We start from the raw sequence: 13,775 nt of genomic DNA, 5'->3' as shown, positions 1-13,775 counted from the left end.
GAGTGGAGGTTAATGTTGAGCGTGTGGATGATGATGATGATGATGATGTGGGGTCTAAAGAAACTAATGATGATTATGTTGGGGCTGAGGAAGATGATGATGATGTGGGGTCTAAAGAAACTGATGATGATTATGTTGGGGTTGAGGAAGATGATGATGATAGCAGCGACTGTAGTGAAGTTTCACATAGTGACTTTGAAGAAAGCTCGGATTGGACAACATTGTTGGAGTCTAAGACATTTAGTCAAAGTACTGACCATACATTTGATAAGAAATTCTGATTTTGCTGATGAAGCTGGATATTCTGATGAGTTGGATACTCCACCTGGAAGTGAAGATGAAGGTCCCCCAAAAGTTAGATTTCCTCGTTTTAAGGTGCCTGAAAATAATGAAGATGTCAAGTTTGAGGTTGGGAATTCAGTAGTAAGAAACAAATTGTAGAGGCTATCAAGACCTTTGTTGTAATTTCTAAGAAGAATTTGAAGATTAAAAAAAATGACAAGAAGAGAGTCATTGTAATCTGTAAACAAAAGGATTGTCCCTTCTACTTACGGGTGAGCAAGTCCATTCAAGCCACTTATTGGTAGGTAGTCACATTCAAAGATGAGCTTGTTGCTTCAGAACTGCCACAAATAGCCAGGCTACACCTGAGTGGGTTTCAAAAAGGTTGATGACATTATTAATGCATAGTCCCAACATGAAGCTAAAAGCCTTAGTTGCTTATGCTGTAGAAAAATGGGGATTCAGATTGAGTATGGATCAGGCATACAGAGCAAAGGTTAAGGCAATGGAAAAAATTGAAGGTGCAACTAGAGATCAGTATAAACATTTAAGAAGTTATGTTGTAGAGCTAACAGAAAAAAACAAGAATAGCACTGCCAAGATCAAATGTGACTTAACTCCTCATGGTCCTGTGTTTGAACGTATGTATGTATGCCTAGAGGCTTGTAAGAGTGCATTTGTAACAACTTGCATGCCTTTGATAGGATTGGATGGCTGCTTTCTGAAAGGAGAATTTGGTGGGCAATTGTTGACTGCAGTAGGTAAAGATGGAAATAATCAAATGTTTCCTATTGCTTATGCTGTAGTGGAATCTGAAAATTATTCATCTTGGAAGTGGTTTGTTGATCTCTTGATAGCTGACTTAGATGGTATTTAGGAAGGATGTTGGGCTTTCATTTCTGACCAACAAAAGGTAAATATTTAATTTATTGGAAGTGGTTTCGAATTGGGGCTTTCATTTAATTTGTGCACTATTTTTTTCAGGGGTTGGTTGAGTTAATCAAGGAATGTAGAACATCGTCTGTGTGTGAAACATTTGTATGGTAATTGGAAGAAGAAGTATCCGAGAGCACACATGAAAGAGTTGATGTGGATGGCAGCTTGAGCAACAACTACCCCTGATTGGGAAAAGGCCATGGTGCAGATTAAAAGTTATGATGTAGAAGCTTGGAAGGATCTGGAAAGGTTAAACCCTGCTGCTTGGACAAGATCTGCTTTTAAAGTAAACACAAAATGTGATTTGCAAGTGAATAACATGTGTGAGGCATTCAACAATGTAATAATGGAGTACAGAGATAAGCCAATTATTACTCTACTGGAGGGAATCCGGTTTTACATAAGCTCCAGAATTGTGAAGTTAAGGACTATCCTCATGAGGTATAAGGGTTCAATCTATCCAAAAATTCAGCAAATCATTGAAAAAATAAAAAAAACATGTGAAGCATGGCGGACACATTAGTGTGGTGATGCTGATTTGTCTTTGTTTGAGGTGTCAAAAGGCATGGAAAAATTTGTTGTCAATCTTAAACAATAGAAATGTTCTTGTAAAAAGTGGGAGTTAACTGGAATTCCATGCACTCATTCAATAGCATGCATGTGGATCAATGGTGTTGAACCAGTGACGTGCCATTATTTTCTCCTATTTCTTAACCCTTTTTGCACCATTTTAAATACTGATTAGTCTTAATTGTCAAATTTATTAGGCAGTTTTATTATTTGGGCCCATTCAGCTAATTTGATGTTTTTAATCTAATTTCAGGAATTAATGAAGCATTGGGCTTGAATCCAGCATTGGGCTTGGACTTGAAGAGGGAAGTCTAATTTATTACGCAAAATTAGATCTTATCTTATCTATATATTATTTAGATTTGATCTCATCTAGATATTATTTCATCTAGATATTATCTTATCTTATCTTATCTAGATTTGATTTGATTTTACTTATGGGCTTCGATTTAAAACAGATTTGTAAGCTTTGGGCCTGAAAAAAACTATATAACAGAACCAAGGTTCTAGTTTAGTTTTCTCTCCTCTCTCTCTCATCTCTCTCTTCTATTTTTTGTTTTTAGTTTTAGTCTCTCTTCTCTTTCTCTTTTTTTTCGTTTTTTACAATTCCAGTTCAGACTTTTAGTTTTATCAATAAAATTTGGTTCTCTATTTGATTAATGGAAGGCTAAGTCCGCAGCGTTGTTTTCTCTTGAAGATCAAGCACAGTTCTCTTTGAGATTCTATTATTACTGTTAAATTCTGTTCAATTTTTCCTCTTCACTAATTACTCTGAATTTGTTGCTATTAATTCATGCATGCTTAGTGCTTGATTAATTGTCTCTGCACTTAATTTACGTTCATGCGTAATGATCGTTTATGAGTAATTGGTGTGTGTGATGCTTAATCACATAATGAATGCTTTATGTTAAATTTCGCTTAGTAATTTAATTTAGGGTTGGATTAAGTGGTTGAACTGATAAAGGATAAATTATCGCAACCTAGGATAAGAGACTTGCTTGTGAATCAAGGGGAAGCAATGTATTTTAATTCTGATAAATTCTAATTCAATTTTACTCGTTGTTTAATTTACAAAAGCAAACAACCCCCCCCCCCCCCCCAATTTGTTACCATTTCCTACTATCTGTTATGAACATTTGGTGTATCATTGCTCGTTGGGAAACGACCTAGGATCACTTCCTAGTTACTACATTTTAATAATTATTTGATTCGGGTACGACCTCGATCAACTAGAACATAGTGTCAATTCTTATTACAGGTGTTGTTTTCTGTGATTCCATGCAGTGATCTTATTATTGTTTTACAATGATTTTTTGAATTGAATATGTTTACTTGTTGCATTTGGCAGGAAATCTATTGTGTTGACCACGTATTCATTTATTGTCTACCCATGTAACGAACCCAACTTATGGCCTTCTCTACAAACACTAGTTATGCTTCCACCAGTGATGAGGAGAGCTCCCGAAAGACCAAAGAAAGAAAGGAACAAGAGAAATGATGAGTCTACCAAGAGGTCCAACCTGGCAAGACAGTGAAAATCAATAGTTTGTAAAAAATGTCGCAAAATTGGCCACAACAAAAGGACATGTAAAGGAAAGACATCTATAGATAGGAGCATTCCAAAAGGGGGAAATAAGGTAATTTGGCTTGAATAAGTTTTTTACATTCCATTTATCACAGTTTCTTACGTTCACCATTCTTATAATATTTATTTTAAATATTGATAGAACTTGAAGAGACAAGCACCATGTCGCACCCCTATTGTAACAAAGAAACAAAAGAATGGTCCAAGCACAAGTCAGACCACATCTGCAGGGCATCAAGGAGGTGACAACACCAATGAAACACAACAATCACGAATCAGCTAAGGGAGCAGCCTAGGAGTAGTTGGGCACATCAATGTTATAGCTGGCTTGTTTTCATTTTGTTTAGGCTATTTTTATTTTGGAACTTGCTTTTGTGTCTATGTTAAATTTGAAGGCCTTGTAATGCACTCATTAAGTTTTTACCATTTGCTGTAATTAAAGTCTGAACAAATATCAAACAATGTTATAGCTGGCTTGTTTATTGCAGTCATCTTCTTATTGCTTTTGTGTCTTTGATTTTCAATGGTGCTTTTGTGTCTCTGAAGTTTATTACAATGTTATAGCTGCCTTGTTTTTTTGCAATATGGTGAGTTTATAGCTGGCTTGTTTTTTGCAATATGGTGGGAACTCTCTTGGTATACTAGAAATCTAACAGTTTTGTAACAAGAGCAATGTAGCATTAGTAGAATTGAAACTCCAAAAATAACCATCACTGTACTTGGTTTTGTTCATGTTTCCTATGTAAGGAATGAGTCTACACTCTACAAGCTTATGTTAAGAACCATCATTGCTTAGGAAGAATGATAAACAATGATCAACAACTTTGGTCTCTGTTTAACACCATGACTGAAACTCAAGTCAGAAGACTTAATTTCATAACATTCACAAGGGATCATTGTAGATTGAGGAATATATGATCAACATGAAAAGCTTGACACAAGCTTAAATTCTCAAAACATAGTGGCTACACAAACTTAGTCATATTTCAGTCAAAACATATTTCAAAGCTGAATACAAAATTAATACCAAATTTCAACACCCATAAAATCTTCTTTCATTAACATAGGCATTCAACAATTCAACAATTACAATCTGCAGATTACAAAAAACCAAATTATCACCATTACTTTCTTCCTAAATAATTACATAATAACAACATAATGGTGCCAAATTACTACCATTTTGCAGAGACCCAGCAAAAAAAGCACCAACAACCAATAACATTCCCCTGCTACATTGTCAAATTACATTCCCATGCTGCATTATCAAATTACATTCCTTTACTACATAATAAAGACACTAACAAACAAACACAGATCCAAGAAACAACCAATACAATCCCTAAAAATTTTCCCTTCATCTTCATGTCACTTATCTTGGTTTGCAAATCCCTTTTCCTCAACTTCAATTCATCAACCTTCTTCATCAATGCTACAATGATCTTCTTCTGACGAATGTTGGCAACTGGATTGTGCCACTCAAAATAATTACACCCTTTTGTAGAAGCAAAGCTTCACGGTGAATCAAAGGTGATTCAAAGGTGTTTTGATGATAACAAAAGATGATGACAAAGGTGATGACAAAAAGCTTAAAGATCAATCAAAGAACAACTCAAGTGAATCAAGAACAATTCAAGACTCAAGAGGAAAGTTAAGAGTCAAGAATCAAGATTCAAGGTTCAAGATCTCAAGAATTAAGATCAAGATTCAAGACTCAAGATTCAAGAATCAAGAGAAGGCTTAGTCAAGATAAGTATGAAAAGTTTTCTCAAACATTGAGTAGCACATGATTTTTCTCAAAACATGTTTACCAAAGAGTTTTTACTCTCACGTAAATTGATTACCAGATTGTTGTAATCGATTACCAATAGCAAAATTGTTTTGAAAAAGTTTTCAAATTGAATTTACAACGTTCCAATTAATTTCAAAAAGTTGTAATCGATTACAATGTTTTGGTAATCGATTACCAGTACCTTTGAACATTGAAATTCAAATTCAAAAGTGAAGAGTCACACCCTTTCAGATAAAAGCTTTGTGTAATCGATTACACTAATTTGGTAATCGATTACCAGTGATTGTTTCTGAATAAAATCAAAAGATGTAACTCTTCAAATAGTTTTTGACTTTTTCAAATTGGTTTTTAAGTTTTTCTAAAAGTCATAACTCTTCTAATGGTTGTCTTAACCAGACATGAAGAGTCTATAAAAGCAAGGATTTGTTTTGCATTTCAAGTATCTTGAACAATTATTCATATAATCCTTTACAAGCTTTTGAACTTCTTCTTCTTCTTTGTACCAAAAGCTTTCCAAAGTTTTCTGGTTTTCTAAACCTTGAAAACTTGTGCTATTCATTCTTTTCTTCTCTTCTCCCTTTGCCAAAAAGAATTCACCAAGGACTAACCGCCTGAATTCTTTTTGTGTCTCTCTTCTCCCTTTTCCAAAAGAACAAAGGACTAACCACCTAAATTCTTTTGTGTCTCCCTTCTCCCTTGTCAAAGAATTCAATAAGACACAGTCTGAGAATTCTTTTGATTCTTCCCTTTCCCTTATACAAAAGTATTCAAAGGACTAACCGCCTGAGAATTCTTTTGTATCCCCATTCACAAAGTATCAAAGGTTTAATTGCCTGAGATCTTTGTCTTAACACATTGGAGGGTACATCCTTTGTGGTACAAGTAGAGGGTACATCTACTTGGGTTTGACTGAGAACAAGAGAGGGTACATCTCTTGTGGATCAGTTCTAGTGCAGGGTACATCCACTAGGTTCAAAGAGAACAAGGGAGGGTACATCCCTTGTGGATCTTTGCTTGTAAAAGGATTTTTACAAGGTTGAAAGAAATCTCCAGGACCGCAGGTCGCTTGGGGACTGGATGTAGGCACGGGTTGTTGTCGAACCAGTATAAAAACTCTTGTGTGTTTGTTTCCTTCTTCCCTACTCTTTTACTTTCCGCTGTGCATTTAATTTTCGCTTTTACTTTCTGTTAAGTTTCTCTTCTACTCCTCATTCTTTTAACAATTTAGTAAAAGCCTTAGAAGAGTAATTTTTAATTAGTAAAGGTTTAGAAATAATTAATTCAACCCCCCCCTTCTTAATTATTCTGAGGCCACTTGATCCAACACCTTTCCTACCTGTAACCTGCATGCTCTTTGTCAATTCTGATAGCCACATCCTAGGGAAACAACACTATTAAGAAATAACAATAATAATATTATAACTAATAAGAAACCAATTTGTCATTTGTTCTGGTTTACAAATTAGCAAGCATATAGAATTGAAAGCTTGAGGCAAAAAAAAATTATATATTTTATTTCATTGTGTGTAAATTGGAAGTGTTTCTAGTCAAGGTTATCAAACTCAAAAGTCTACGTAGACTCATGGAAATTCCATAGATTTGACTCTTAGATTCATAAGAGTCTAATTCATATATAAATAATAACAAAATACCTATAAATAGCATACCAATTTAACATTTTAACAACATAATAAAGAAAAATAATAAATCATAAATTTCACAATACTTAAATAACTAAGTCTAGTAATACATCACTACTAGATAATAATATGTGAAGGTGGTAGTAGTGGTAGAGCATTCCATTGAAGGTGTGATGTTGGAGAACTGGGGTTTGATGTTGTTAAAGGTGAGGGTTCTTCGATTCAGGAACAGCACTCCAAATGGAGATATGTTGAACCTTAACATAAAGCAACCCAAAATGACTTGCATTTTGGTCTAATTTTTTAACACTTGTTGACTCTATGATAAACTTGAAAGTCTACCAAGTTTGCATAGAGTCTACTGAGTCTACCCAAATTCTACTAAAAAGAGAGTTTGCACATGAATCAACTCACAAAGGATAAATAAGCTCGTAAGAGTTAGCGAGTTAACTCGAGAGCTTGATAACCATGTTTCTAGTTATAGTTATACTTGTAGAATTCTGTCAACATTCTTTGGTCTTTGAAGGATTTTTGTCCCTTTCATAGCAAGAAAGTCATCCTCTTTCTCCTTTCTTGAGAGAGAAATGTATATCCTTGGCCACTAAATTACCTCAATAGTGACCTTGTTGTTTCCATTGGCAACAATAGATGATGAAGTAGCAGGAGCAGTGGTGTCGCAACCTACCCTTCGGCGGGAGGGCGACGCGTGACTCGCGGGATGCGTGTTCCACGAAAGGAATACGCGCGGAGTCGCCACCAACGTTTATTTGAGGAAAACGTCGGAAAAACCGGAAAAGACGCGATCTACGAACTTTTAAGTGAAAGGTTCGGGATTTGTATTTACGCACGGGGAAGGTATCAGCACCCCACACGTCCGTCCCAAGGGACGACAGCCTTTAATCGAATGTGCAAACATGACTTTGATTTTTACGTTCCCTTTTATGTCCTTATATCCTTTATACCCTTTTTATATTTTTCCTTTTTTGTGGTCGACAAGGGTGTTTCCCTTTGCTCCTACGTATTCCTCAATTTGGGATGAGAAAATCAGACCTACGTAGTTCTTTCTTATCAAGTGATTCTTTTTTACTTAAGTGGTGATCATTTTAAGGCGTTGGACCTTAAAAATGATCCATTTTACTTAGTGAGAAATTGAAATGACAAACTTCAAAAACCTATTTTTTATGGACGAGCTTGACTAGGCGAGTTGATTTTAGCCTTAGTTTCACTTTAGTTATTAATCAATTCGATTAAGAATGAGAAAACCCAAAGAGAAAACGTCCGATTGATTTTCCGCTTTATTTTGCTAAAAGATGTTTTTTTTTATTATTATATTATTTTTTACCTCTTTTTGATTTCCAACGTGGTTACGGCACGACCGAACGGTCGGAATTTATTTTAACCGAAGTTAACAGATAATACAATTCAAACGTTCGGTGGAAATTTATTTTATTTTTAAGTTAAGCGAGAAATGACTTAAGTAAAATGGCTTAAGCACGTCAACAGGGGGTATAAAAAGTAAACAAAACGAGAATAAAAATGCACGAAACACAATGTGGACCACTACGGGTACATAGAATGAATCGAAAAGCTTGGTTCGAGGTACTTACCCGTTGAAGATCGAAGAACGATGAAGAACGAATGAAGAACGTCGAAGAACGGTTGAAATCTTTGCGAAATTCCTCACGGAAAACGTTACGGAAACGTTTCGGAAGCGCCTCGGCTTAGATTTTCTTCACGGAAACAATTTTTCCAAGCAAATTCGAAAGAGAGAGAAGTGCCAAAGGGGCTGAACCCTTTTCTTCTTCACTTCCTCCCCTATTTATAGCAAAACAGGGGAGGTGGTTGCCGCCCAGCTCGCCCAGGCGAGCCAGGTTGCTTCCTCCAGAAGCAACAGCCTTCTGGAGGAATATTCTGGAGGGCCCAAGTGGGCCTGGGTGCTATTTGCACCCCCATTTTTACTAAGTACACTCCCCTCTGCTTTTTTTGGTGATTCTTTTTTCGTAAAGTTACGGAAACTTACGAATTTCGTAGCGATACTTGTTTTCTTTCCGTAATGTTACGGAACCTTGCGGATTACATAATCATCCCCTTTTTGACTTACGAAATGTTACGGAACCTCACTTAATTATGCAACGATGCTTCCATTCAATTTCCGGTGTGTCACGGAAACTTACGGATTGTGCATCAATATTTTTTTGGTTTTTCGGCATGTCCTGGAATTTCACAAATTGCCTAATGATAGGTGCCAAGCACCTCACAAGGACCAAAGAAAGGTTGCATGTCATCAAGCAAAGGTCCCCGGACGAAATTAGGGTATGACAGTTGCCCCTCTTTACTTGTCTTTTATTGGAGATAAAAGGAAAGTAAAGATAAGACACTAATTTCGTTCCTCTCGATTTGACGAGAGTTGCGGGTGACCATAAAATCTCTACATGCAAATGACTTGTTGTTCCCGGATTTTCACAAATTGCCTAATGATGGTGCCAAGCACCTCACAAGACCAAAGAAAGGTCGCATGTCATCAAGCAAAGGTCCCCGGACGAAAATTAGTGTATGACACTAATTTCGCTCCTCTCGATTGACGAGAGTCGCGGGTGACCATGACTTGTCGTTCCCGGAATTTCACAAATCGCCTAATGATGGGTGCCAAGCACCTCACAAGGACCAAAGAAAGGTCGCATATCATCAAGCAAAGGTCCCCGGACGAAAATTAGTGTATGATACTAATTTCGCTCCTCTCGGTTGACGAGAGTCGCGGGTGACCATGACTTATCGTTCCCGGATTTTCACAAATTGCCTAATGATGGGTGCCAAGCACCTCACAAGGACCAAAGAAAGGTCGCATGTCATCAAGCAAAGGTCCCCGGACGAAAATTAGTGTATGACACTAATTTCGCTCCTCTCGGTTGACGAGAGTCGCGGGTGACCATGACTTGTCGTTCCCGGAATTTCACAAATCGCCTAATGATGGGTGCCAAGCACCTCACAAGGACCAAAGAAAGGTCGCATGTCATCAAGCAAAGGTCCCCGGACGAAAATTAGTGTATGACACTAATTTCGCTCCTCTCGGTTGACGAGAGTCGCGGGTGACCATGACTTGTCGTTCCCGGAGGAACAAAAGGTGCAGAAGACTATGTCAGCCTCTGCATGCTATCAAGCGTTCTGTCTTACAGATAGCAAAAGAATGTTTATACGGATAACCACTCGGGTATTTCCGCGTATCATCGGGCCCGCCGCCTCTGGATGACACAAGGGTGCGGATAACCGTAAGGTATCTCCGCGTATCATCGGGCCCGCCGCCTCTGGATGATACAAGGGTGCAGAATGACCAAATTTTGTCTCTGCTTGTCATCGGGCCCGCCACCTCTGGATGACAAAAGGGTGCGGATAACCGTAAGGTATCTCCGCGTATCATCGGGCCCGCCGCCTCTGGATGATACAAGGGTGCAGAATGACCAAATTTTGTCTCTGCTTATCATCGGGCCCGCCGCCTCTGGATGACAAAAGGGTGCGGATAACCGTAAGGTATCTCCGCGTATCATCGGGCCCGCCGCCTCTGGATGATACAAGGGTGCAGAATGACCAAATTTTGTCTCTGCTTGTCATCGGGCCCGCCGCCTCTGGATGACAAAAGGGTGCGGATAACCGTAAGGTATCTCCGCGTATCATCGGGCCCGCCGCCTCTGGATGACACAAGGGTGCATGTCACATGACCTGAGGGTCAGTATGACAAAGATTATGGGGCGGCCGACAAAAGCAAGGCTCTTGCTCCTACGTATCCTCCAATGAGGAACTCAGACCTACGTAGTTCTAGATAACTTGTGAGACTTGAAAGGTCTCCATCGGAAAATGCTGACATCTCCGGAAAGGGCGCAGATGACCACATTGGCCTCTGCTCGTCAATCACACTTGGGGTCACTGAATGACGGGGTGCAGATAATCGTAAGGTGTCTCCGCGGGCTACCAGCTCTTGGGTCATGGCAACAAAAGGCGGTGTGGTCGACAAAAGCGAGGCTCTTGCTCCTACGTATCCTCCAATGAGGAACTCAGACCTACGTAGTTCTGGATAACTTGTGAGACTTGAAAAAGTCTCGTTGTTTTCTCCACTAAAATGCAAACATGCTTTAGCAAAGAGACAAATATTCCAACTGATTTAGAGCAGCATACGCTTTTTTGAGTGAAAAACAATGCGTCTACCGGGGAAGGAGAGTCTGCTGATGAAATCTCCCATAACCATAAATGAGATTTTGGATGTTAGCATTTCGTTTCTAAATGACCATTTAGAGGAAACACTAGGTTCGACAAAAATAGAAGAAATCCACTCAAAGTGTATCAATCTCGCACAGGTAAGTGTTTCATCCTAATTCCGAACCATAGATATGTCATGACTTGACTTTGCAAATTATTTCCTATCAAATCAAAAATTACATGCGTGATCATGAATCAATAGGACTTCCCTTGGGAATGGGTTCTTTTGGTGGGTTTTTCGGCTTTTGTGTCTTTTTTGGCTTTTGATTTTTTGTTGGCTTTTTCCTTTTCTGTTTTTGTTTAGTGCGGGGCGAAAAAGTCGCTAGCGCACTGATTCTGATTGGCAATTAAAGGGAGAAGACCACTTTTAGGTCATGGTTTCCTTTTCTTTCTTTTGTTCATTTGGTGACAATTATGTATTGTTCAGATATTGTCTGGTCCAAAGACCTCTCTGCACATTTCTTCTGGTTTCTTTGACCAGGAGCTTTCTTCTTTTTTACTTTCTCCCATTCTTTGGTTGGGAATTTTCTTTCTTTTCTTTTTTCTTTCTCCCACTCTTTTGATTGGGAAATTTCCTTCTTTTCTTTTTTTGCTTTCTCTTTGATTGGAAATTTCCCTTCTATTCTTTTCGCTTCCGAGGTAAGGATTGACATTCTCACCCTGGGTCAAGGTTTATGGTGAGTCAGGATTTTGGCTCAAAGCTTGTAGAATGGCTAGACATGATACATGTCAGGGCTTGGTTTGGTTCAAGGATAAAAGGGATGCCCCACATTATTTCCATGACACAAATGCAAAAATGATGATTTGGAAATTTTATGCAAAACTGGTCATGCATGCACCTATGCGAACACTCAAGTGTCAAATTTTTATGGTCATGTGATGCTAGGGCTCAGGATTCATTTTCCTCTATTTTAAATCAACCCAATGTTTCCAAAATATGCTCTTTTATCCATTTGTGCATTCATCCGAGTCCATTTTGGGCGTCCGGGGAAATTTTCACAGCATTCACCCTTCAGGTGTATACACATTTTTAAAAACTAGTTATGATCAGTGAATTTTTTCAAAGAAAAGTTGGAAGTCATCTCTTTTCAAAAGCATGTTGGTTTTTCAGCTTGACAACTTATTTTTCTTTTTTCTCTCTTTTTCCTTTTTTTATTTGTTATTTCTTTTTCTTGTTTGTTTTTGTTTTTTTTTTTCCTTTTTTTTTTTCATGAGGTATTTTGCTACCTAAACATGTGTATATTTTTGTGAGGTATTTTTGCTATATACATGCATATCCAAGGTATCTTGCTACCTAAACATACATATATATATTTTGTGAGGTATCTTTTTGCTACGTACATGCATATCTAAGGTATCTTGCTACCTAAACATACATATATATATTTTGTGAAGTGTGTTTTTGTTTACATACATGCATATCTAAGGTATCTTTCTACCTAAACATACATATATATATATATATATATATATATATATATATATATATATATATATATATATATATATATATATATATATTTTGTGAAGTATTTTTTGTTACATACATGCATATCTAAGGTATCTTTCTACCTAAACATACATATATATATTTTGTGAGGTATGACTACCTTCCGAGCTTGCACTTGTTTTATTTAAATTCCCAGGATCATGAGCAACTAGGTGCGTCCTACTATAAAAAGTGATCAAATAACAAGCATAGATTCAAAAGGTACTAGGTTGCCTCCTAGTAGCGCTTCTTTAACGTCTTGAGCTGGACGCCTTATGACTTGTCAGTCACTGACCTAGTATTTTGCTTACCTTTGGCTTTGGACTTGGTAGCCTGCTGGTCGGCCATGTGGTGTAGGCAATACTCAAACCTTTTTGTGGATGAGCAGAGGTGAACTCTAGAGGTGATGGCGGTGCGTCTGTTGCCCGCTGCCGGCCATCCCCAGGCTGCTGTGGTGTTTCGCCCTGCGCCTGCCTGGAGACGCAGAACTTCTTGATGAAAGCTCGATTGGTAGGGGGGACCTGATGACCTTGCTGGGGGTGACAGGTACTCCGTAGAACTGACAGAGACCCGTAATTAGAGCTTGACAACTCCAAGACCATGTTGGACTTCTTCGGGTCCACTAGGTGTCTTGCAGTCGCGATCCCTGCAAACAATAGATGAAATCAGAAATCAGTTGAGCGATGTGCATACTTACCTATGATGACGTGACCTTGCCGGGGGGGTACGGGCACCCTGTAGGACTGATAGAGGCCCGTAACCAGAGCTGGAAACCCCAGGGCCCTGTTGGACTTCTTCGGGTCCACTGGGTGTCTTGTGGGTGCGATCCCTGCAAATAGTAGATGGCATTAGAAATTAGTTGGAAATAATGCATACCTACCTATGTCGGGACGGCACAGACCAACTGATACTTCCGCAGGGGGAGATCGGCATTACGATCACAGGGCAGAATGTTGCTAAGTAACAACGTCATTTATATCTGTGTAAGAGTGGTCATGTTGGTGCGCATGATCCACACTCGTCTCTTTGCAACGGCCCGGGTGAAATCTTGCCCCGGTATGCATAGTAGCTGCGTGATAGCCTCCCTCTCTGGTTGTGCTCGCACAGTTGGCCCTCCTCCAATATCAGGAGGTGGCCCAGGAACCGTTAAAAGGAAACTACTGGTCCCTTAACCGGGAGTGCAAGTCTCGATTAAGAATTTAAGGACAGAGGACCTTAAATTCTCTTAAGGTG

At 38.5% G+C, this 13,775-nt stretch overlaps 1 protein-coding gene across 1 annotated transcript in view; it reads left to right on the top strand.

Moving 5' to 3' along the window:
• LOC102660816 (probable DNA-directed RNA polymerase subunit delta) overlaps positions 1-441 on the top strand; it is a 958-nt gene extending 517 nt beyond the window's left edge. Inside the window, exons 2-3 of the mRNA XM_006586415.1 lie at positions 4-171; positions 296-441. Of these exons, the coding sequence (XP_006586478.1) occupies positions 4-171; positions 296-441 (314 nt within the window). The remainder of the gene's footprint in view (positions 1-3; positions 172-295) is intronic.
• Positions 442-13,775: the final 13,334 nt, after the last annotated feature.

The sequence above is a fragment of the Glycine max genome, chromosome 8, assembly GCF_000004515.6.
Source record: "Glycine max cultivar Williams 82 chromosome 8, Glycine_max_v4.0, whole genome shotgun sequence".
Lineage (NCBI taxonomy): Eukaryota > Viridiplantae > Streptophyta > Magnoliopsida > Fabales > Fabaceae > Glycine > Glycine max.
The sequence above is the reverse complement of the archived record's forward strand: the minus strand, read 5'-3'. Positions and strand labels throughout refer to the sequence as shown.